The 26,098-nt window shown below is 46.9% G+C and overlaps 1 protein-coding gene across 1 annotated transcript in view; it reads left to right on the top strand.

Moving 5' to 3' along the window:
* LOC120024459 (kazrin-like) overlaps nucleotides 1-26,098 on the top strand; it is a 160,710-nt gene that overhangs the window by 116,495 nt on the left and 18,117 nt on the right. Inside the window, exon 4 of the mRNA XM_038968711.1 lies at nucleotides 23,234-23,431. Within this exon, the coding sequence (XP_038824639.1) occupies nucleotides 23,234-23,431 (198 nt within the window). The remainder of the gene's footprint in view (nucleotides 1-23,233; nucleotides 23,432-26,098) is intronic.

Here is a 26,098-nt window from a genome sequence, read left to right as displayed (position 1 = left end):
CAGTGAAGAGGCGACTCCGGGATGCTGTTCCTCTGTCCAGTGTCTGTGTTCTTTTGCCCATCTTAATCTTTTCTTTTTATTGGCCAATCTGAGATATGGCTTTTTCTTTACAACTCTGCCTAGAAGGCCAGCATCCCGGAGTTGCCTCTTCACTGTTGACGTTGAGGCTGGTGTTTTGCGGGTACTATTTAATGACGCTGCCAGTTGAGGACTTGTGAGGCATCTGTTTCTCAAACTAGACACTCTAATGTACTTGTCCTCTTGCTCAGTTGTGCACCAGGCCTCCCACTCCTCATTCTATTCTGGTTAGAAACAGTTCTTTGAAGAGAGTTGAACAAGATCTTCAGTTTCTTGGCAATTTCTCGCATGGAATAGCTTTCATTTCTCAGAAGAAGAATAGACTGACGAGTTTCAGAAGAAAGTTATTTGTTTCTGGTCATTTTGAGACTGTAATCGAACCCACAAAAACTGATGCTCCAGATACTCAACTAGTCTAAAGAAGTCCAGATTTATTGTTTCTTTAATTAGCACAACAGTTTTCAGCTGTGCTAACATAATTGCAAAATGGTTTTCTAATGATCAATTAGCCTTTTAAAATGATAAACTTGGAGTAGCTAACACAACGTGCCATTAGAGCACAGGAGTGATGGTTGCTGATAATGGGCCTCTGTACGCCTATGTACAGTTGAAGTCAGAAGTTTACATACACGTTAGCCAAATACATTTAAACTCAGTTTTTCACAATTCCTGACATTTCATCCTAGTAAAAATTCCCTTTCTTAGGTCAGTTATGATCACCACTTTATTTTAAGAATGTGAAATGTCAGAATAACAGGAGAGAATTATTTATTTCAGCTTTTATTTCTTACATCACATTCCCAGTGGGTCAAAAGTTTACAAACACTCAATAAGTATTTGGTAGCATTGCCTTTCAATTGTTTAATTTGGGTAAAACATTTCGGGTAGCCTTCCACAAGCTTCTCACAATAAGTTGGGTGAATTTTGGCCCATTCCTCTTGACAGAGCTGGTGTAACTGAGCCAGGTTTGCAGGCCTCCTTGCTCGCACACGCTTTTTCAGTTCTGCCGACAAATTCTCTATAGGGTAGAGGTCAAGGCTTTGTGATGGCCACTCCAATACCTTGCCTTTGTTGTCAAGGTTGTCATTTTGAAGACCCATTTGCGACCAAACCTCAACTTCCTGACTGATGTCTTGAGATGTTGCTTCACTATATCCACATAATTGTCCTTCCTCATGATGCCATCTATTTTGTGAAGTGCACCAGTCCCTCCTGCAGCAAAGCACCTTCACAACATGATGCTGCCACCGCCGTGCTTCACGGTTGGGATGGTGTTCTTCGGCTTGCAAGCATCCCCCTTTTTACTCCAAACATAACGATGGTCATTATGGCCAAACAGTTCTATTTTTGTTTCATCAGACAGGAGTACATTTCTCCAAAAAGTACGATCTTTGTCCCCATGTGCAGTTGCAAACCGTAGTCTGCCTTTTTTATGGCGGTTTTGGAGCAGTGGCTTCTTCCTTGCTGAGCGGCCTTTCAGGTTATGTCGATATAGGACTCTTTTTAGTGTGGATATAGATACTTTTGTACCTGTTTCCTCCAGCATCTTCACAGGGTCCTTTGCTGTTGTTCTGGGATTGATTTGCACTTTTCGCACCAAAGTACATTAATCTCTAGGAGACAGAACGCATCTCCTTCCTGAGCGGTATGATGGCTGCGTGGTCCCATGGTGTTTATACTTGCGTACTATTGTTTGTACAGATGAACGTGGTTCCTTCAGGCATTTAGAAATTGCTCCCAAGGATGAACCAGACTTGTGGAAGTCTACCATTTTTTTTCTGATGTCTTGGCTGATTTCTTTAGATTTTCCCATGATGTCAAGCAAAGAGGCACTGAGTTTGAATGTAGGCCTTGAAATACATCCACAGGTACACCTCCAATTGACTCAAATGATGTCAATTAGCCTATCGGAAGCTTCTAAAGCCATGACATAATTTTCTGGAATTTTCTAAGCTGTTTAAAGGCACAGTCAACTTAGTGTATGTAAACTTCTGACCCACTGGAATTGTGATACAGTGAATTATAAGTGAAATAATCTGTCTGTAAACAATTGTTGGAAAAATGACTTGTGTCATGCACAAAGTAGATGTCCTAACCGACTTGCCAAAACAATAGTTCGTTAACAAGAAATTTGTGGAGTGGTTGAAAAACAAGTTTTAAATACTCCAACTAAAGTGTATGTAAACTTCCAACTTCAACTGTAGATATTCCATTAAAAATCAGCCATTTCCATATACAATAGTTATTTACAACATTAACAATGTCTACACTGTATTTCTGATGAATTCGATGTTATGTGCTTTTCTTTCAAAAACAAGGACTTTTCTAAGTGACCCCAAACTTTTGAACGGTAGTGTATATATACACAGTATATATTTTGGGGCGGCAGGTAGCCTAGCGGTTAGAGCATTGGGCCAGTAACCGAAAGGCTGCTAGATCGAATCCCTGAGCTGAAAAGGTAAACATCTGTAGTTCTTCCCCTGAACAAAGCAGTTAACCCACTGTTCCTAGGCCGTCATTGTAAATAAGAATTTGTCCTTAACTGACTTGTTTAGTTAAATAAAGATAAAATAAATATATGTCTATAATAATGTTTTTTTAACATATTGTGAGATTACTGCGTTCCTACTAATGCTGCTGCTGCAAACCCACTGAAACCCTTCCCTGTTCAGCACTCCACATACTGGAGAATATAATACAGTAAAATACAGTAAAGCCATGGATGGAAATATAGGATAAATTCTCATAAATGGTGGAGCTTTGTAGAATGTACTGGGTGACAGTGTGCTACTCTCCTCTGGTTTCAAGCCTACTGATACTGTGCCAGATTTATACGAAAATGTAAGACTGTCTCTGTCACTCTCCTAACCAGGGTTGGGTAGGTTAATTTCTAAATGTAACTCATTACAGTTACCTGTCCAAAATGTTAGTAAGTAACGTAACTTTTGGATTGCCCAAACCCAGTAAAGTATTCTGATTACTTTTGTATTACTTTCCCCTTCAGAGGCTTTAGAAGAAGACAAAAAGGATCCATCGAACACATTTGGTGTGTCATCATAGGTGTGTCTGACTTGTGGACCGACTCTCTCAGGTGGAACAAACTTAAACTTGTGCCTTTTTTCAATGTTGAATTGAATGTCATTGAGGAAATAGAAAGGTGTCATAGTGTATTCATCCTTTCTGAATTAAAAAGTAATCCAAGAAGTAATCAAGTTTTTCAAACGTATCTGTAATCTGATTACAATATTTTAGCTGGTAACCTAACTGATTGAAGTTAGTTTTTTGTAATCAGATTACATGTAACTGATTACCTGGAGTGTCTCGTATGTCACAAAGTGCTATACAGAAACCCAGTCTAAAACCCCAAACAGCAAGCAATGCAGATGTAGAAGCACGGTGGCTAGGAAAAACTCCATAGAAAGGCAGGAACCTAGGAAGAAACCTAGAGAGGAACCAGGCTCTGAGGGGTGGCCAGTCTTCTTCTGGCTGTGGCGGATGGAGATTATAACAGTACATGGCCAAGATGTTCAAACGTTCATAGATGACAAGCAGGGTCAAATAATTATCAGTGGTTGTAGAGGGTGCAACAGGAGCCTCAGGAGTAAATGTCAGTTGGCTTTTCATAGCCGATCATTCAATGTTAGAGACAGCAGGTGCAGTTGAGAGAGAGAGTCGAAAACAGCAGGTCCAGGACAAGGTAGCATGTCTGGTGAACAGGTCAAGGTTCCATAGCAGCAGGCAGAACAGTTGAAACTATTGTAGCATAAATACTGGAGGCTGAGACCGGAGGGGTCGGGAAACACTGTGGCCCTGTCCGATGATTGCCCCAGACAGGGCCAACCAGGCAGGATATAACTACCACCCACTTTGCCAAAGCACAGCCCCCACACCCTAGAGAGATATCTTCAAACCACCAACTTACTACCCTGAGACAAGGCCGAGTATAGCCCACAAAGATCTCCCCCACGGCACGAACCCGAGGGGGGACGCCAACCCGGACAGGAAGATCACGACAGTGACTCAGCCCACTCAAGTGACGCACCCCTCCTAGGGACGGCATGGAAGAGCACCAGTAAGTCAGTGACTCAGCCCCCGTAATAGGGTTAGAGGCAGAGAATCTCAGTGGAGAAAGGGGAACCAGCCAGGCAGAGACAGTAAGGGTGGTTCGTTGCTCCAGTACCTTTCCGTTCAACTTCACACCCCTGGGCCAGACTACACTCAATCATAGGACCTACTAAAGAGATGAGTCTTCAGTAAAGACTTAAAGGTTGAGACCGAGTCTGCGTCTCTCACATGGGTAGGCAGACCATTCCATAAAAATGGAGCTCTATAGGAGAAAGTCCTTCCTCCAGCTGTTTGCTTAGAAATTCTAGGAACAATAAAGAGGCCTGCATCTTGTGACCGTAGCGTACATGTAGGTATGCACGGCAGGACCAAATCGGAAAGATAGGTAGGAGCAAGCCCATGTAATTCTTTGTAGATTAACATTAAAATCTTGAAATCAGCCCTAGCTTTAACAGGAAGCCAGTGTAAAGAGGCTAGCACCTGAGTAATGTGATCACATATGTTGGTTCTAGTCAAAATTCTAGCAGCCGTGTTTAGCACTAACTGAAGTTTATTTAGTGCTTTATCCGGGTAGCCGGAAAGTAGAGCATTGCAGTAGTCTAATCTAGGAGTGACAAAAGCATGGATAAATTTTTCTGCATCATTTTTGGACATAAAGTTTCAGATTTTTGCAGTGTTACGTAGATGGAAAAAAGCTGTCCTTGAAACAGTCTTGAGATGTTCATCAAAAGAGAGATCAGGGTCCAGAGTAACGTCGAGGTCCTTCACAGTTTTATTTGAGACAACTATACAACCATCAAGATGAATTGTCAGATCCAACAGAAGATCTCTTTGTTTCTTAGGACCTAGAACTAGCATTTCTGTTTTGTCCGAGTTTGGAGCTTCACCATGTTTCATCGAAATGTACAGCTGTGTATCGTCTGCATAGCAGTGAAAGTTAACATTATGTTTCCGAATGACATCACCAAGAGGTAAAATATATAGTCAAAACAATAGTGGTCCTAAAACGTAACCTTGAGGAACACCGAAATGTACAGTTGATTTGTCAAAGGACAAACCATCCACAGAAACAAACTGATATCTTTCTGACAGATAAGATCAAAACCAGGCCAGAACTTGTCCGTGTAGACCAATTTGGGATTCCAATCTCTCCAAAAGAATGTGGAGATGAATGGTATCAAAAGCAGCACTAAGGTCTAGGAGCACGAGGACAGATGCAGAGCCTTGGTCTGACGCCATTAAAAGGTAATTTACCGGCCTCCCGGGTGGCGCAGTGGTCTAGGGCACTGCATCGCAGCGCTAGCTGTGCCACCCGAGTCTCTGGGTTCGCGCCCAGGCTCTGTTGCAGCCTGCCGCGACCGGGAGGTCCGTGGGGCGACGCACAATTGGCCTAGCGTCGTCCGGGTTAGGGAGGGTTTGGCCAGTAGGGATATCCTTGTCTCATAGCGCTCCAGCGACTCCTGTGGCGGGCCGGGCGCAGTGCGCGCTAACCAAGGGGGCCGGGTGCACGGTGTTTCCTCCGACACATTGGTGCGGCTGGCTTCCGGGTTGGAGGCGCGCTGTGTTAAAGAAGCAGTGCGGCTTGGTTGGGTTGTGCTTCGGAGGACGCATGGCTTTCAACCTTCGTCTCTCCAGAGCCCGTACGGGAGTTGTAGCGATGAGACAAGATAGTAATTACTAGCGATTGGATACCACGAAAATTGGGGAGAAAAGGGGGTAAAATTAAAAATATATATATATTAAAATAAGGTAATTTACCACCTTCACGAGTGGAGTCTCAGTGCTATGATGTGGTCTAAAACCAGACCGAATCATTTCGTATACATTGTTTGTCTTCAGGAAGGCAGTGAGTTGCCGTGCAACAGCTTTTTCTCACATTTTTGAGAGGAATGGGAGATTTGATATAGGCCAATGGTTTTTTATATTTTCTGGGTCAAGGTTTGGCTTTTTCAGAAGAGGTTTTGTTACTGCCACTTTTAGTGAGTTTGGTAGACATCCGGTGGATAGGGAGGTATTTATTATTTGTTCAACAGGAGGGCCAAGCACAGGAAGCAGCTCTTTCAGTAGTTTAGTTGGAATAGGGTCCAGTATGCAGCTTGAAGGTTTAGAGGCCATGACTATTTTCATCAATGTGTCAAGAGATATAGTATTAAAAAACGTGTGTCTCCTTTGATCAAAGGTCCTGGCAGTGTTGGGCAGACTCAGGACAACTGAGCTTTAGAGAAATATGCAGATTTAAAGAGGAGTCTGTAATTTGCTTTCTAATGATCATGATCTTTTCGTCAAAGACGTTCATGAATTTATCACTGCTGAAGTGAAAGCCATCCTCTCTTGGGGAATGCTGCTTTTTAGTTAGCTTTACGACAGTATCAAAATGTATTTTTGATTGTTCTTATTCTCCTCAATTAAGTTGGAAAAATAGGATGATCGAGCAGTAGTGAGGGCTCTTTGATACTGCACGGTACTGTCTTTCCAAGCCAATTGGAAGACTTCCAGTTTGGTGTAGCTGTAACGCTCTGAGTGTCGGGAGGTGCGAAGTCAGACGCAGGAACAGCAGAGCTTCAATATGTTGAGTCTTTTAATACTCAACTTGCAAACACAATGTCCAACACGGACGTACTGGGTGTCACACACAACGGTCCAACGACACGATAAACAAACCCAGTCCACAATAATAACATCCACTCCCGAAATCCAAAAGCCACAATGAAACAATCCCGCACAAAGAAGCGTACGGGCTGGCTGACTAATAAAGCCACACTAATTAACAATTAACTGAACACAGGTGATACAAATAAACACATAAGGAGGGGGAGGAAAAAGAGTCAGTGGCAGCTAGTAGGCCGGTGACGACGACCGCCGAGCGCCACCCGAACGGGAAGGAGAGCCTGCCTCGGTTGAAGTCGTGACAGTACCCCCCCTCTGACGCGCGGCTCCCGCAGCGCGCCGACACCGGCCTCGAGGTCGACCCGGAGGACGAGGCGCGGGGCGATCCGGATGGAGGCGATGGAAATCCCTTAACATAGATGGATCCAAAATGTCCTCCACCGGTACCCAGCACCTCTCCTCCGGACCGTACCCCTCCCAGTCCACGAGGTACTGCAGGCCCCTCACCCGGCGTCTCGAGTCCAGAATGGCCCGTATCGTGTACGCCGGGGACCCCTCGATGTCCAGAGGGGGGGGAGGGACCTCCGGCACCTCACCGTCCTGCAGGGGACCAGCTACCACCGGCCTGAGGAGAGACACATGAAACGAGGGGTTAATACGATAATAGGAAGGGAGTTTTAATCGATAACACACCTCGTTTATTCTCCTCAGGACTTTGAAGGGCCCTACACACTGCGGCCTCAGCTTCCGGCAGGGCAAGCGGAGGGGTAGGTTTCGGGTCGAGAGCCAGACCCTTTCCCCCGGTACAAACACGGGAGCCTCACTGCGGTGGCGGTCAGCGCTCCTCTTCTGCCTCCTAGTGGCTTGTTGAAGGGACTCCTGGACGGCCCTCCAGGTCTCTTTGGAGCGCTGTACCCACTCCTCCACCGCAGGAGCCTCGGTCTGGCTCGGATGCCATGGTGCCAGGACCGGCTGGTACCCCAACACACACTGAAAGGGGGACACATTAGTAGAGGAGTGGCGTAGTGAGTTCTGGGCCATCTCGGCCCAGGGAATGTATCTCGCCCACTCCCCTGGCCGGTCCTGGCAATAGGACCGCAGAAACCTACCCACCTCCTGGTTCACTCTCTCCACCTGCCCATTACTCTCGGGGTGAAAACCGGAAGTCAAGCTGACCGTGACCCCCAGACGCTCCATGAACGCCCTCCATACTCGGGACGTGAACTGGGGGCCCCGATCAGAAACGATGTCCTCCGGCACCCCGTAGTGCCGGAAGACGTGAGTGAATAAGGCCTCCGCAGTCTGTAGGGCAGTAGGGATACCGGGCAACGGGAGGAGACGGCAGGACTTAGAAAACCGATCCACAATTACCAGAACCGTAGTGTTTCCCTGAGAAGGGGGAAGATCGGTCAGGAAGTCCACGGACAGATGAGACCATGGCCGTTGTGGAACGGGGAGGGGTTGCAACTTCCCTCTAGGAAGGTGCCTAGGAGCCTTACTCTGAGCGCATACCGAACAGGAGGAGACATAAACCCTAACGTCCCGAGCTAAGGTAGGCCACCAATACCTTCCCCGAAGGCTCCCCACTGTCCTCGTCACCCCAGGGTGACCCGAGGAGGGTAGGACATGAGCCCACCGAATCAGTCGGTCCCGAACACCAAGCGGTACGTACTTACGGCCCGCCGGGCACTGAGGAGGCGCGGGTTCCGCCCGTAACGCCCGCTCGATGTCCGAGTCCACCTCCCATACCACTGGCGCTATCAGCCTCGAGGCGGGGATGATGGGAGTGGGCTCGGTGGTCCTATCCTCCGTGTCGTAAAGGCGAGACAGTGCGTCAGCCTTTACGTTTTGGGAACCGGGTCTGTAGGACAACGTGAACCTAAACCGGGTGAAAAACATGGCCCACCTTGCCTGACGCGGGTTCAGTCTCCGAGCTGCCCGAATATACTCCAGATTCTGGTGGTCGGTCCAGATGAGAAAAGGGTGCTTAGCCCCCTCAAGCCAGTGTCTCCACACCTTCAGAGCCCTGACCACCGCTAACAACTCCCGATCCCCCACATCATAGTTACGCTCCGCTGCACTGAGCTTACTAGAGAAGAAAGCGCAGGGGCGGAGTTTTGGTGGCGTACCCGAGCGCTGTGATAGCACGGCACCCACCCCAGCCTCGGACGCGTCCACCTCCACTATGAATGCTAAAGAGGGATCCGGATGCGCCAACACGGGAGCATCCGTGAACAGAGCCTTCAACCTGTTGAAAGCTCCGTCCGCCGCCGCTGACCACCGCAACCGCACCGGGCCCCCCTTTAGCAGTGAGGTAATGGGAGCCGCTACCTGACCAAAACCCCGGATAAATCTCCGGTAGTAGTTGGCAAAACCCAAAAACCGCTGCACCTCTTTCACCGTGGTTGGAGTCGGCCAATTACGCACGGCCTTTATGCGGTCACTCTCCACCACCACCCCCGAGGTGGAAATGCGATAACCCAGGAAGGAGACGGCTTGTTTGGAGAACACACACTTCTCAGCCTTGACGTATAGGTCATGCTCCAGCAGTCTGCCAAGCACTTTGCGCACCAGAGATACATGCGCGGCTTGAGTAGTTGAGTAGATCAGAATGTCATCGATATACACAACTACCCCCTGCACGTGCAGGTCCCTGAGAATGTCGTCTACAAAGGATTGGAAAACAGCTGGAGCATTCTTTAACCCATACGGCATGACGCAGTACTCATAGTGGCCCGATGTGGTACTAAATGCGGTTTTCCACTCGTCTCCTTTCCGAATACGCACCAGACTGTACGCGCTCCTGAGGTCCAGTTTTGTAAAGAACTGCGCTCCGTGAAATGATTCCACCGCCGAAGCGATGAGAGGTAGTGGGTAACTAAACCCCACTGTGATGGCATTTAGACCTCTATAATCAATACACGGACGCAAACCTCCCTCCTTCTTCTTCACAAAAAAGAAACTCGAGGAGACGGGTGAGATGGAGGGCCGAATGTACCCCTGTCCCAGAGACTCCGCGACATATGTCTCCATAGCCAACGTCTCCTCTTGGGACAAAGGGTACACGTGACTCTTGGGAAGCGCAGCGTTAACCTGGAGATCTATCGCACAATCCCTACCCGGTCGATGTGGTGGTAATTTCGTCGCTTTCTTTTTACAGAAAGCGATTGCCAAATCGGCATACTCGGGGGGAATGCGCACCGTGGAACCCTGGTCTGGACTCTCCACCGACGTGGCACCAATGGAAACTCCCAGACACCTTCCAGAACACTCCTCTGACCACCCCTGGAGAACCCCCTGTCTCCACGAAATACTGGGATTGTGCCGGGCCAACCAGGGAATACCCAGCACCACTGGAAACGCAGGCGAATCAATAATAAAGAGACTGATACGTTCCCTATGATTCCCCTGCGTCACCATGTCCAGGGGAACTGTGGCCTCCCTGACCACCCCTGACCCTAATGGCCGGCTATCTAGGGAGTGCACGGGAAAGGGAGAATCTATCGGCACAAGCGGAACGCCCAACTCTCGGGCGAGTCCGCGATCCATAAAGTTCCCAGCTGCACCTGAATCGACTAGTGCCCTATGCTGGGAAGAGGGGAAAAAATCAAGGAAAAAAATTGAGACAAACATGTGACCGACAGGGGGTTCTGAGTGAGTTTGGTGCTGACTCACCTGGGGTGATCGAGAAGCGTTCCGCCTGACATCTCGACTCCCAGACAGACCCCCCCAGCACCGATCGGCCGTGTGTCCTCTCCGACCACAGCTGGTGCAGGGGAGGCCTCCTCCTCCGATACCCCTAGGCGCGGCCCCTCCCAACTCCATCGGGATGGGAGCCGGGGCGCTGGGTGGTGGAACGCACAGGACCCTCTCCGAACGCCCGCGGGCAGCCAGCAGATTGTCCAGTCGGATGGACATGTCGATAAGCTCATCCAAAGACAGAGCGATGTCCCGACACGCTAGCTCCCTGCGGACGTCCTCCCGGAGACTACACCGGTAGTGGTCAATAAGGGCCCTGTCGTTCCACCCTGATCCCGCGGCCAAGGTCCGGAACTCCAGCGCGAAATCCTGTGCGCTCCTCTTCTCCTGCCTGAGATGAAATAGTCTCTCACCCGCCGCTCGGCCCTCTGGGGGGTGGTCAAACACGGCACGAAAACGACGGGTAAACTCCAGGTAGTGCTCCTTCGCTGAGTCCGGGCCATTCCAGACTGCGTTGGCCCACTCCAGAGCACGACCCGTTAGGCAGGAGACGAGGACACTCACCCTCTCCGCTCCCGAGGGAGTGGGGCGAACAGTGGCCAGGTATAGCTCCAGCTGGAGTAAGAACCCCTGGCACCCTGCCGCCGCTCCATCATAATCCCTCGGGAGCGTAAGACGGAGCGCGCTGGAGCCGGGGGATGGAGAGTCCTGAGGAAGGGGAGCCGAAGGTGGAGAGAGGAGCCCACTCCTCTCCCATCGCTCCATTCTCTCCATCATCTGGTCCATGGCTGATCCGATCCGATGGAGGACGGTGGTGTGGTGGAGAACCCGTTCCTCCATCGATGGGAGAGGGTTGGCTGCTGCTCCTGCTGACTCCATTTTATGGTGCGGGATTCTGTAACGCTCTGAGTGTCGGGAGGTGCGAAGTCAGACGCAGGAACAGCAGAGCTTCAATATGTTGAGTCTTTTAATACTCAACTTGCAAACACAATGTCCAACACGGACGTACTGGGTGTCACACACAACGGTCCAACGACACGATAAACAAACCCAGTCCACAATAATAACATCCACTCCCGAAATCCAAAAGCCACAATGAAACAATCCCGCACAAAGAAGCGTACGGGCTGGCTGACTAATAAAGCCACACTAATTAACAATTAACTGAACACAGGTGATACAAATAAACACATAAGGAGGGGGAGGAAAAAGAGTCAGTGGCAGCTAGTAGGCCGGTGACGACGACCGCCGAGCGCCACCCGAACGGGAAGGAGAGCCTGCCTCGGTTGAAGTCGTGACAGTAGCGCCATTTCCGTTCCAATTTTCTGGAAGCTTGCTTCAGGGCTCGAGTATTTTCTGTATACCAGGGAGCTAGTTTCTTATGACAAATATTTTTTGTTTTTAGGGGTGCAACTGCATCTAGGGTATTACGCAAGGTTACATTTAGTTCCTCAGTTAGGTGGTTAACCATTTTTGTACTCTGACGTCCTTGGGTAGGTGGAGGGAGTCTGGAAGGGCATCTAGGAATCTTTGGGTTGTCCGAGAATTTATAGCACGGCTTTTGATGATCCTTGGTTGGGGTCTGAGCAGATTATTTGTTGTGATTGCAAACGTATAAAATGTATTATAAATGTATTATAAAACGTATAATAAAATGGTGGTTCGATAGTCCAGGATTATGAGGAAAAACATTAAGATACACACTATTTATTCCACGGGACAAAACTAGGTCCAGAGTATGACTGTGGCAGTGAGTAGGTCGGGAGACATGTTGGACAAAACCCACTGAGTAGATGATGGCTCCGAAAGCCTTTTGGAGTGGGTCTGTGGACTTTTCCATGTGAATATTAAAGTCACCAAAAATGTGAATATTATCTGCCATGACTACAGGGTCCGATTGGAATTCAGGGAACACATCTCATTCGCATAGAGTTTATCAGGCTATTGATTGTGGCCTGTGGAATGTTGTTAGACTCCTCGTCAATGGCTGTGCGAAGTTGCGGGAACTGGAACAGGCTGTCGTACACGTCAATCCAGAGCATCCCACACATGCTCAATGGGTAACATGTCTGGTGAGTATGCAGGCCATGGAAGAACTGGGACATGTTCAGCTTCCAAGAATTGTGTACAGATCCTTGCGACATGGGGCCATGCATTTTCATGCTGAAACATGAGGTGATGGTGGCGGATGAATGGCACGACAATGGGACTGAGGATCTCGTCATGATATCTCTGTGCATTCAAATTGCCATCGATAAAATTGATTTGTGTCTGAATACTGTAGCTTATGCCTGCCCATACCATAACCCGCCACCATGGGGCACTCTGTTCACAATGTTGACATCAGCAAACCGCTCGCCAACACAACGCCATCTGCCCGGTACAGTTGAAACCGGGCGTGCCAGTGGTCATCATAGGTGAGCATTTTCCCACTGAAGTCGGTTACGATGCCAAACTGCAGTCAGGTCAAGACCCTGGTGAGGACGACGAGCACGTAGATCAGCTTCCCTGAGACGGTTTCTGACAGTTTGTGCAGAAATTCTTTGGTTGTGCAAACCCACAGTTTCATCAGGTGTCCAGGTAGCTGGTCTCAAACGATCCCGCAGGTGAAGAAGCCAGATATGGAGGTCCTGGGCTGGTGTGGTTAAACGTGGTCTGAGGTTGTGAGGCCAGTTGAATGTACTGTCAAATTCTCTAAAATGACGTTGGAGGTGGCTTATGGTAGAGAAATTAGCATTAAATTCTCTGGTAACAGCTCTGGTGAATATTCCTGCAGTCAGCATGTCAATTGCACGCTCCCTCAAAACATTGTTTTGGGTGAAAAATTGCACATTTTAGAGTGGTATTTTATTGTCCCCAGCACAAGGTGCACCTGTGTAATGTTCATTTAGTTTAATCAGCTTCTTGATATGCCATACATTCAAAAAATGTGTCATTTAGCAGATGCTCTTATCGAAAGCATACCTTTTTTCACACTGGTCCCACGTGGGAATCAAACCCACAACCTTGGCATTGCAAGCACCATGGTCTACCAATTGAGCCACACAAGGTAGATTGATTGTCTGGCAAAATAAATTCTCACTAACAGGGATGTAAACAAATTTCAGCCCAACATTTTAGAGAAATAAGCTTTTTGTGCTTATGCCAAATTTTGGGGATCTTTAATTTCAGATCAGGAAACATGGGAGCAACACTTTACATGTTGCGTTTATATTTTTTTTCAGTGTACTTTGTTATATATATTAACTAAAGTAGACTCTTACCAGCTCTAACCACCCTGAGCTGTCTTCCATCCTGCAGTACCCACACTGTCTCTCAATTAGAGAAAGCGGCCCATGCAGTGTGTGTAAATGGGTATGTTAAATAGTATTTTCCAAGGTCAATAATGCTGTTAGGTGCACTGTTAGTACTGCAAGAATAATGTGAAGTGTTTGAAAATGTAAATGTAAAAAAATTATTAATACAATATCTGAGTTTGGTTATTATATTTTGAAAGGACCACGGTTTGCCTAATCATGTAAGCTCTTTCTCCCTGTTGTTGGCTGACTAATTCCCTGCTATAACAAACCCGAGGAACATAACATAGTACATTTATTACACTGAATATTGCAGGCAGAGAGGCAAATAATTAATTGTCATACCGCGTCAATCTAACAGGGTCCGTGGAGATGCTTATTAAGATGAAATAGAGGTCTGCACACATTAACCACTGGGTAATGGACAGTTTCACACTGTATTGGAGGTGTCGTGTCTGTGCAAGAGTACAGGTCCTCTCAGTTAGGACAGTAGGACATATTTGTAGGACATATTTGATGTCACTCCGGTCAGTGATGTGGCTACCTGGCACAGGGAGAGGAGTTGCCATATGATCATAGCCTCCAGCATAGTAACACATGTAGGCCAAGGAAGGATGGTGGGTGACACCTGCCCAGAAATTCCTACACAGCATGCTACATAGAAGTAGAGCAGATGGCTGCTGTCAAGAATGTGTTTGACACTCGTATCAAACTCACAGCACAGGTAGTCATCTACAGTAGTTAATACCTCTGGCCCCAGCCCTCTTTTAGCCACGAGACCTGTCTGTTCAGTAAGCTGTGTCCCGTCTCTCTCTGTGTCTGATTGGAGAAGCCAGGGAGAGAAAGAAGAGGACAGGTTGATGGCCTGGTCAGAGCAGCCCTGATGCTAGACACTCTAATGGAGGGAGGCATGGCTCAGACTGGAGTAATTGAGTGAAGAGACTGGTGACCTTCTCTCCTCAGCGAGGTAGCTAATGGAACAGGCATGCTCCCTGTCTACTGGTGGTGCTAAGACTAAGACTGGAGTCAGGAAGACGATGACAACAACAACAACAACAACAACAATGCAATGGGTGCACTATACACACACATACACATGGATTTTGTGTTGTATATATGTGGTAGTAAAGTAGGGGCCTGAGGGCACTTATTGTTTTGTCAAATCTGTTGTAAAATTTATTGTAATGGTTTTTAAATTGTATAACTGCCTTAATTTTGCTGGACCCCAGGAAGAATAGCTGCTGCCTTGGCAGGAACTAATGGGGATCCATAATAAATACAAATACAAATGGGATTGTCAACCGGCCAGGGCACATTATGGCCAGTAAAGTACATACAATTTATTTTGGCTTATTCTTCAATAGTGTATACTAAAAGATTACCTCTGAGGCTTGTCCCTCATGTGTGCCTGTGTATTGTGTGAGAAGAGACAAACAGACATAAATCATTTCATGCTTTGCATGTCTTTACAAAAAACCCAACTGACCCCACAAACACACTCCCTCTCACAGCCCTCAGTTGACAGCCCTCAGTTGACAGCCCTCAGTTGACAGCCCTCAGTTGACAGCCCTCAGTTGACAGCCCTGAGTTGACAGCCCTCAGTTGACAGCCCTCAGTTGACAGCCCTCAGTTGACAGCCCTCAGTTGACAGCCCTCAGTTGACAGCCCTCAGTTGACAGCCCTCAGTTGACAGGCCTCAGTTGACAGCCCTCAGTTGACAGCCCTCAGTTGACAGCCCTCAGTTGACAGGCCTCAGTTGACAGCCCTCAGTTGACAGCCCTCAGTTGACAGCCCTCAGTTGACAGCCCTCAGTTGACAGCCCTCAGTTGACAGGCCTCAGTTTACAGCCCTCAGTTGACAGCCCTCAGTTGACAGCCCTCAGTTGACAGGCCTCAGTTGACAGCCCTCAGTTGACCGCCCTCAGTTGACAGGCCTCAGTTGACAGCCCTCAGTGTGGTTTAAGTGTCCAGTACGACACGACGTGTAGCCTCTTTTCTTCTGATGATGTCCCTGCCAACTGGCTTTTCCACACTGAAATGGCCACGTTGTCTCTGGGGGAAAATAAAGAAGATTCTAAAGGTTTTGCTTTGCCTTGCCTTAATTTCATCCTGACTTTAAGGCAGGCAGGGAGGGAGGCAAGGGAACCTAAAAAAGGAGTGATTATGCAGCTCAGAGCTGACAGTGGGGGAGTAATGGCAGGATCAATGGAAAAGTGTATTTGAGGGAATCATGGTGCTGATTGCTTGTGCTTAAATCACCCTCTGTTCTGTTCCCACAGTATCTAGAGAATCTCTGAGTGCTCACCATGTGTCTGTCTTTCTTATGTTGAGTCACGTTGGATGGCTCTGATCCAACTGCTCTGCTATAGTTGGTGCAGATGCATACACTCTACAACGCTGGTGATAATGACAATTTCCTTCAAGTAGCCTACTTACCCATACATATAATTCTACATGATCATTATCATAATACACATATATGACATCAGATTTAGAGTTAAACTGTCCTAAAACACTATTCAATTCAAGGGGCTTTATTGGCATGGGAAACATATGTTAACATTGCCAAAGCAAGTGAAGTAGATAATATGCAAAGTGAAATAAACAATAAAAATTAACAGTAAACATTACACTCACAGAAGTTCCAAAAGAATAAAGACATTACAAATGTCATACTATGTATATTTTTACAGGGTTGTAACGATGTACAAATGGTTAAAGTACAAAAGGGAAAATAAATAAGCATAAATATGGGTTGTATTTTCAATGTTGTTTGTTCTTCACTGGTTGACCTTTTCTTGTGGCAACAGGTCAAAAATCTTGCTCTGTGATTACACACTGTGGTATTTCACCCAGTAGATATGGGAGTTTATTAAAATCGGGTTTGTTTTCGAATTCTCTGTGGATCTGTGTAATCTGAGGGAAATATGTGTCTCTAATATGGTCATACATTGGGCAGGAGGTTAGGAAGTGCAGCTCAGTTCCCATCTCATTTTGTGGGCAGTGTGCACATAGCCTGTCTTCTCTTGAGAGCCAGGTCTGCCTACGGCGGCCTTTCTCAATAGCAAGACTATGCTCACTGAGTCTGTACATAGTCAAAGCTTTCCTTAAGTTTGAGTCAGTCACAGTGGTCAGGTATTCTGCCACTGTGTACTCTCTGTTTAGGGCCAAATAGCATTCTAGTTTGCTCTGTTTTTCTGTTAATACTTTCCAATGTGTCAAGTAATTATCTTTTTGTTTTCTCATGATTTGCTTGGGTCTAATTGTGCTGCTGTCCTGGGGCTCTGTGGGGTGTGTTTGTGTTTGTGAACAGAGCCCCAGGACCAGCTTGCTTTGGGGACTCTTCTCCAGGTTCATCTCTCTGTAGGTGATTAATTGTTATGGAAGGTTTGGGAATTGCTTCCTTTTAGGTGGGTGTAGAATTTAACAGCTATTTTCTGGATTTTGATAATTAGCGGGTAACGGCCTAATTCTGCTCTGCATGCATTATTTTGTGTTCTACGTTTTACATGGAGGATATTTTTGCAGAATTCTGCATGCAGTCTTAATTTAGTGTTTGTCCCATTTTGTGAATTATTGGTTGGTGAGCAGACCCCAGACCTCACAACCATAAAGGGCAATGGGTTCTATAACTGATTCAAGTATTTTTTGCCAGATCCTAATTGGTATGTCGAATTTTATGTTCCTTTTGATGGCATAGAATGCCCTTCTTGCCTTGTCTTTCAGATCGTTCACAGCTTTGTAGAAGTTACCTGTGGCGCTGATGTTTAGGCTGAGGTATGTATCGTTTTTAGTGTGCTCTAGGGCAACGGTGTCTAGATGGAATTTGTATTTGTGGTCCTGGCGACTGGATCTTTTTTGGAACATTATTTTGGTTTTACTGAGATTTACTGTCACGGCCCAGGTCTGGCAGAATCTGTGCAGAAGATCTAGGTGCTGTTGGAGGCCCTCCTTGGTTGGTGACAGAAGCACCAGATCATCAGCAAACAGTAGACATTTGACTTCAGATTCTAGTAGGGTGAGGCCGGGTGCTGCAGACTTTTCTAGTGCCCTCGCCAATTCATTGATATATATGTTGAAGAGGGTGGGGCTTAAGCTGCATCCCTGTCTCACCCCACGGCCCTGTATGAAGAAATGTGTGTGTTTTTTGCCTTTTTTAACCGCACACTTGTTGTTTGTGTACATGGATTTTATAATGTTGTATGTTTTTTCCCCAACACCACTTTCGGTCAATTTGTATAGCAGACCCTCATGCCAAATTGAGTTGAAGGCTTTTTTGAAATCAACAAAGCATGAGAAGACTTTGCCTTTGTTTTGGTTTGTTTGTTTGTCATTTAGGGTTTGCAGGGTAAATACGTGATCTGTCATACGATAATTTGTTAAAAAGACAATTTGACATTTGCTCAGTACATTGTTTTCATTGAGGAAATGTACGAGTCTGTGTCACGCCCTGACCATAGAGAGATGTTTATTCTCTATGTTGGTTAGGTCGGGGTGTGATTAAGGGTGGGTTATCTAGGGGAATTATATATCTATGTTGGCCTGGTATGGTTCCCAATCAGAGGCAACTGTTTATCGTTGTCTCTGATTGGGGGATCATATTTAGGTAGCCATTTCCCCATTGTGCTTTGTGGGATCTTGACTATGTATAGTTGCCTGTGAGCATTATTGTAGCTTCACATTGCGTTCTGTTCGTTTATTGTTTTGTTTTGCTTTGAGGTTCCCATAGAAATAAAGATGTGGAACCCAGATCACGCTGCGCTTTGGTCCAGTTATTATGACGATCGTGACAGTCTGCTGTTAATGATAATGAAGCGGATTTTTCCATAGTTGCTGTTGACGCATATCCCACGGTAGTTATTGAGGTCAAGTTTGTCTCCACTTTTGTGGATTGGGGTGATCAGTCCTTGGTTCCAAATATTGGGGAAGATGCCAGAGCTAAGGATGATGTTAAAGAGTTTTGGTATAGCCAATTGGATTTTGTTGTCTGTATATTTGATCATTTCATTGAGGATACCATCAACACCACAGGCCTTTTTGGGTTAGAGGGTTTTTATTTTGTCCTGTAGTTCATTCAAGGTAATTGGAGAATCCAGTGGGTTCCGGTAGTCTTTAATAGTTGATTCTAAGATTTGTATTTGATCATGTATATGTTTTTGCTGTTTGTTCTTTGTTATTTGTTATACACTCTCCATTGTATGGAAGGTTATACCATGACTGCATGTACTATAACCTATGGGAATAAGATTATTCACATTTTGTATTATTATTATTTTTATCTTCCACATTAGCAACCCTGATACTAACACAGATTACTATAACAGCACAGTTAGTACCACATATTACTATAACAGCACAGTTGGTACCACAGATTACTATAGTAGCACAGTTAGTACCACATATTACTCTAACAGCGCAGTTAATACCACAGATTACTATAACTGCACAGTTAATACCACAGATTACTATAAAAGCACAGTTGGTACCACATATTACTATAGTAGCACAGTTAGTACCACATATTACTCTAAAAGCACAGTTAATACCACAGATTACTATAACAGCACAGTTGGTACAACAGATTACTATAGTAGCACAGTTAGTATCACAGATTACTCTAACAGCGCAGTTACTACCACAGATTACTATAACAGCACAGTTAGTACCACATATTACTCTAACAGCGCAGTTACTACCACAGATTACTATAACAGCATGGTTAGTACCACATATTACTCTAACAGCACCGTTAATACCACAGATTACTATAACAGCACAGTTAGTACCACAGATTACTATAACAGCACAGTTAGTGGCACAGATTACTCTAACAGCCCAGTTAGTACCACATATTACTATAACAGCACAGTTAATACCACAGATTACTCTAACAGCACAGTTAATACCACAGATTACTCTAACAGCACAGTTAGTACCACAGATTAATCTAACAGCACAGTTAGTACCACAGATTACTAACAGCACAGTTAATACCACAGATTACTATAACAGCACAGTTAGTATCACTGATTACTCTAACAGAACAGTTAATTCTACAGATTACTAGAACAGTACAGTTAGTATCTCAGATTACTCTAACAGAACAGTTAATTCTACAGATTACAATAGCAGTACAGTTAGTATCACAGATTACTCTAACAGAACAGTTCATTCTACAGATTACTAGAACAGTACAGTTAGTACCACATATTACTCTAACAGAACAGTTAATTCTACAGATTACTCTAACAGAACAGTTAATTCTACAGATTACTAGAACAGTACAGTTAGTATCACAGATTACTCTAACAGAACAGTTAATAACACAGATTACTCTAACAGCACAGTTCGTACCACAGATTACTATAACAGTACAGTTAGTATCACAGATTACTATAACAGCACAGTTAGTACCACAGATTACTATAACAGCACAGTTAGTACCACAGATTACTATAACAGCACAGTTAGTACCACAGATTACTATAACAGCACAGTTAGTATCACAGATTACTATAACAGCACAGGTAGTATCACAGATTACTATAACAGCACAGTTAGTATCACAGATTACTATAACAGCACAGTTAGTACCACAGATTACTATAACAGTACAGTTAGTATCACAGATTACTCTAACAGAACAGTTAATAACACAGATTACTCTAACAGCACAGTTAGTACCACAGATTACTCTAACAGCACAGTTAGTACCACAGATTACTATAACAGAACAGTTAGTATCACAGATTACTCTAACAGAACAGTTAATTCTACAGTTAACTATAACAGCACAGTTACTATTCTTATTTTCATGTTTTTGTTTTACCTTGTGTTATTTTTGGTACTACATTGATATTGATTACTGCATTGTTGGGTTTGGAATTTGCAAGGCACTGTACTGCACGTGACAATAACACTTGAAACTACGACTGCAGTTCATCTGAAAAGCACATAACTGCCTGGGATGCATACTTCTACTTGTGTCTGGCTGCTCTGCTCTACACAGCTAACAAAGACGGCAGCTGGGCTCGCCTGCAACAAATAAGAAAGCCTGTAGGTAAACAGATGAATAAGTGGATTTAGCCGGCAAGAAGGCTGTGAAAGATTGCTCTCTCCAGGATACTACCTCCTTATGCCATGTACAATACAGAGTTGCTGCCTAGTGCGTCTCTCCACAGCCAGAGTCGACAGTGACCGATGGACTGTCCCTTTCTCTCTTATCTGGGTCTCTGCAGCCCCACGTCGTCTGGCTACAGGCCCTGACACACACTCTTTCTCTGTTCGCACACAGCTCCCCTACACCCTCATACCGGAGAAGACTTGCCAGTGAAGTTTTGAAATATTTATTATCTATCGTCATGCAACATCCCCGAGTGCCAAGTCAATCTCCTGGTTCAGTTACTGTACACAACCAATGCGTAGCACCTATCTGTGTAATGTACATCAAGTACAGTATGAATGCCAGAACACACTGCGGCTCTCAGGCCTTGTCAATGCCCTTGGATATCTTTGACTAGAGGAAGGATAGTGGCCAAAACTGTCTGATTTTTACATGCTGTCTCCCAGGTACCAACCAGCCCTGTTCCCTACCCTGCTTAGGGCTGGAAGTGTTTTGGCTGCTGATTTCTGCTGTTGGTATAACTTCTGCTCAGTCATACAAACATTGTGTATTGTTTTGAACCATGATACTGTATATATTCTAGAATCTTTAGTGTGAAAATATAACTCATTATGACAAGTTAATGTCTTTGTTGTGGTGTGCGGCCCGGCCCTTACTGGGGTGAAATAGAAGCTCTAAACTAACCTCAGCTAGTCGATTCCTTGTATCTTATGAAATGGAGGCCTTGACTCCTCTGTTCAGTTCAGGATCTTTGTGTTCAGCGTTTCTTGCCTTGGTAAATGTGCTTGTGTATTAGGAGATACAGTGCCAATTACTGTCTTCGGATTCTCTGTGTTGTATCCTTGGTTTCCTGCTCTTGTTTATCGCTCTAAGTCCCTTGCTCCCAGAGGACTGTGACGCAGTTTGTCAGTGGAAAGGCACGGAGCTTGCATTACAGATATATATTTTTTATAGAGTCTTATCAAACTACTGTCTCTCACTGGCTCTGCAGCCCTGCCAATTTGTCCTGACACTGTCACTCCTCGTCTACCTCTATCGCTCATCACCCATGGCTTCAGCTTACAGCCTGCTGTGAGTGAGTACTGTTGTGTGTGTGTGTGTGTGTGTGTGTGTGTGTGTGTGTGTGTGTGTGTGTGTGTGTGTGTGTGTGTGTGTGTGTGTGTGTGTGTGTGTGTGTGTGTGTGTGTGTGTGTGTGTGTGTGTGTGTGTGTGTGTGTGTGTGTGTGTGCGTGCGTGCGCGCGTGCGTGCGTGCGTGCGTGCATAACGAGTGTGTACTCGTGAATCCCACTGGGCACAGACATCAATTCAACGTCTATTCCACATTGGTTCAACGTAATTTAATTGGAATGACGTGAAAAAAAACATTCATTCAACCGGTGTGTACCCAGTGGGAGGTGTTGCTGTGGGTTTTCCACTCTAAATATTTTCTTATGCTTCGTACTCACACTGTTTCTGCTCCGCTCCCTTTGTAACCCTGTTACACACCTCCCTCCTCTCCCTTTGTAACCCTGTTACACACCTCCCTCCTCTCCCTTTGTAACCCTGTTACACACCTCCTCTCCCCTTTGTAACCCTGTTACACACCTCCCTCCTCTCCCTTTGTAACCATGTTACACACCTCCCTCCTCTCCCTTTGTAACCATGTTACACACCTCCCTCCTCTCCCTTTGTAACCATGTTACACACCTCCCTCCTCTCCCTTTGTAACCATGTTACACACCTGCCTCCTCTCCCTTTGTAACCCTGTTACACACCTCCTCTCCCCTTTGTAACCCTGTTACACACCTCCTCTCCCCTTTGTAACCCTGTTACACACCTCCTCTCCCCTTTGTAACCCTGTTACACACCTCCTCTCCCCTTTGTAACCTTGTTACACACCTCCTCTCCCCTTTGTAACCCTGTTACACACCTCACTCCTCTTCCTTCTCAATGTTTTCCTGTTGACTTTCACAACTCTCACCACCCCCATCACTTATTCTCTGTCTGCCTGTCTTTCTACTCTTCCCTTCTCCTTCTCCATCCTTAATTTTCATTATAATTCTCCATCTCGTTGTCCTTACTCCCTATTTTCTCAACTGATCTCTCCCTTACTCTCCCTCTCCATTCTTCCTTCCCCACCCCTTCCTCATTATTTCATCTCTCTCTCTCTCTCTCTCTCTCTCTCTCTCTCTCTCTCTCTCTCTCTCTCTCTCTCTCTCTCTCTCTCTCTCTCTCTCTCTCTCTCTCTCTCTCTCTCTCTCTCTCTCTCTCTCTCTCTCTCTCTCTCTCTCTCTCTCTCTCTCTCTCTCTCTCTCTCTCTCTCTCTCTCTCTCTCTCTCTCTCTCTCTCTCTCTCTCTCTCTCTCTCTCTCTCTCTCTCTCTCTAGTGTTGCTGCGTGAGGAGGTGGCCCAGCTGCAGGAAGAGGTGCACCTGTTACGGCAGATGAAGGACATGTTGAGTAAGGACCTGGAGGAGACCCAGGGCCAAGGAGGCTGCTCCTCCCACCTCCTCTCTGACACTGAGCTCCGCGTGCAGATGGGAGACAAGGAGCAGGAGCTGGACCGCGTCAAGGAGGCCTTACAAGGTCAGGGGGAACCCTGTGGTGCTCACCTATTACCCTGCTAGTCCTTCCTGAGCCCTACCTCGCTCTCCTACCCTACAGTCCTAGCTGAGTCCTACCCTGATAGTACTACCTGAGTCCTACCCTCCTATCCTATCCTACTGTCCTACCATAGTCATACCTTACTTTCCTTCCTTGCTAGTCCTACCTGAGTCCTACCCTACTGTCCTACCCTGCTGGTCCTAGCTGAGTTGTACCATACTTTCCTACCTGAGTCCTACCCTACTGTCCTATGAGTCCTATTCTACTGTCCTACCTGAGTCATACCCTACTGTCCTACCCTGCTAGTCCTACCTGAGTCATACCCTACTGTCCTACCCTGCTAGTCCTACCTGAGTTCTACCTTACTGTCTTACCTGAGTTATACCCTATTTTCCTACCTGAGTCATACCCTACTGTCCTACCTGAGTCCTACCCTAATGTCCTACCTGAGTCATACCCAACTGGTCTACCTTGCTATTCCTACCTGAGTCCTGCCCTTACTGTACTACCTTGCTATTCCTACTATCAGTTTATCACTCAACACTCGATCAGTCAATCCCTTTAAAACATGTATCTGACCTAAATGCGTCTGGTATGCCCCATATGTTTATCAGTGAAGGCTCCTCAGAGGAGGAAGGGGAGGACCAATCTCCTCAGTGAATTTCAGAAGAATAATCAAATAAAATGTCAAATGTTATCCTTTTTTAGAGAAAACTAAATAAAAACTAAATATATTCACGTCATCAAACAATTGATTAAAACACACTGTTTTGCAATGAAGGTCTACAGTAGCCTCAGCAGCACTCTATAGGGTAGCACAATGGTGTAGCCGGAGGACAGCTAGCTTCTGTCCTCCTCTGGGTACATTGACTTCAATACAAAACTGAGGAGGCTCATCATGGTTCTCACCCTCTGACAGTACCCCCCCAAAGGTGCTGACTCCGGCCGCAAAACCTGACTCTAAAGGGGTCCGGGTGGGCTTCCTTTACGGCGGTGGCTCTGGTGCGGGACGTAAACCCCCCTCCGCCTCTGGCGGCACCTCTGGTGCGGGGACCCTCGCCGCCGACCCCGAACTGGGGACCCTCGTAGCGGGCCCCGGACTGGGCACCCTTGTAGCGGGCCCTGGACTGGGCACCCTCATTGCGGGCCCCTGACTGGGCACCCTCGTTGCGGGCCCCGGACTGGGCACCCTCGTTGCGGGCCCCGGACTGGGCACCCTCGTTGCGGGCCCCGGACTGGGAACCCTCGTTGTGGGCCCCGGACTGGGAACCCTCGTTGCGGGCCCCGGACTGGGCACCCTCGTTGCGGGCTCCGGACTGGAGGCCGTCGCTGGAGGCTCCGGACTGGAGAACGTCGCTTGAGGCTCCGGACTGGAGGCTTCGTGCCATGGATCATCACTGGAGGCTTCTTGCCCTGGATCATCACTGGAGGCTTTTTGCCATGGATCATCACTGGAGGCTTTTTGCCATGGATCATCACTGGAGGCTTCTTGCCATGGATCATCACTGGAGGCTTCGTGCCATGGATCATCACTGGAGGCTTCGTGCCATGGATCATTACTGGAGGGAGGAGACGTATGGGCAGTCTGGTACGTTGAGATGCCACAGGGCTCACCAGGCTTGGGAGACATACGGGAGGATTAGTTCTAGGCGCAGGCACAGGACTCACCAGGCTGGAGAGACATACAGGCCCTGTCCTAGGCAGAGGCACCGGATACACTGGGCCGTGGAGGCGCACTGGAGGTCTTGAGCGTAGAGCCTGCACAACCTGTCCTGGCTGGATGGTTATTTTCGCCCTGCAGATGCGGGGCGCAGGCACAGGACGCACTGGGCTGTGCAAACGCACCGGAGACACAGTGCGCAGAGCCGGCGCAGGATATCCCGGGCCGTAGAGACGTACTGGCGGTCAGATGCGCTGAGCCGGCATCCTCCGACCTGGCTGGATGCCCACTCTAGCCCGGCTGATTCGGGGAGCTGGAAGGTAGCGCACTGGGCTGTGCACGCGCACTGGAGACACCGTGCGCTCCACCACATAACACGGTGCCTGACCAGTACGACGCTCGCCACGGTAAGCACGGGAGGGAGTTGGCTCAGGTCTCCAACCTGACTCAGCCGATACTCCCCAGCTTGCCTCCAGGGTCCCTTACCGTCCAGGATCTCCTCCCAAGTCCATGAATCCTGGACACGCTGCTCCTCCTTACCACGCTGCTTGGTCCGTTCTTGGTGGGAAGTTCTGTCACGGCCGTTAAAAGAAGAGGACCAAGGTGCAGCGTGGTGAGCGTGGATTTTCTCTTTATTTGGAAAAAAGACGCCGAACAAAACAACAAACACTACAAAAACAAACCGTGAAGCTAAAGGCTATGTGCCCTAAACAAAAATCATCTTTCCACAAAGACAGGTGGAAAAAAGGGCTACCTAAGTATGGTTCTCAATCAGAGACAACAATAGACAGCTGCCTCTGATTGAGAACCACACCCGGCCAAACACAAAGAAATAGAAAACATAGAAATAAAGACACTAGAATGCCCACCCTAGTCACACCCTGGCCTAACCAAAATAGAGAATAAAAGCCTCTCTATGGCCAGGGCGTGACACTGGCTGAAACAGAGAGGCATGCTACGTTAGCTAGCTGGCTATAGCTATCCGACAC

The sequence above is a fragment of the Salvelinus namaycush genome, chromosome 2 (genome assembly GCF_016432855.1).
Source record: "Salvelinus namaycush isolate Seneca chromosome 2, SaNama_1.0, whole genome shotgun sequence".
NCBI classification, from domain to species: domain Eukaryota; kingdom Metazoa; phylum Chordata; class Actinopteri; order Salmoniformes; family Salmonidae; genus Salvelinus; species Salvelinus namaycush.
The sequence above is the reverse complement of the archived record's forward strand: the minus strand, read 5'-3'. Positions and strand labels throughout refer to the sequence as shown.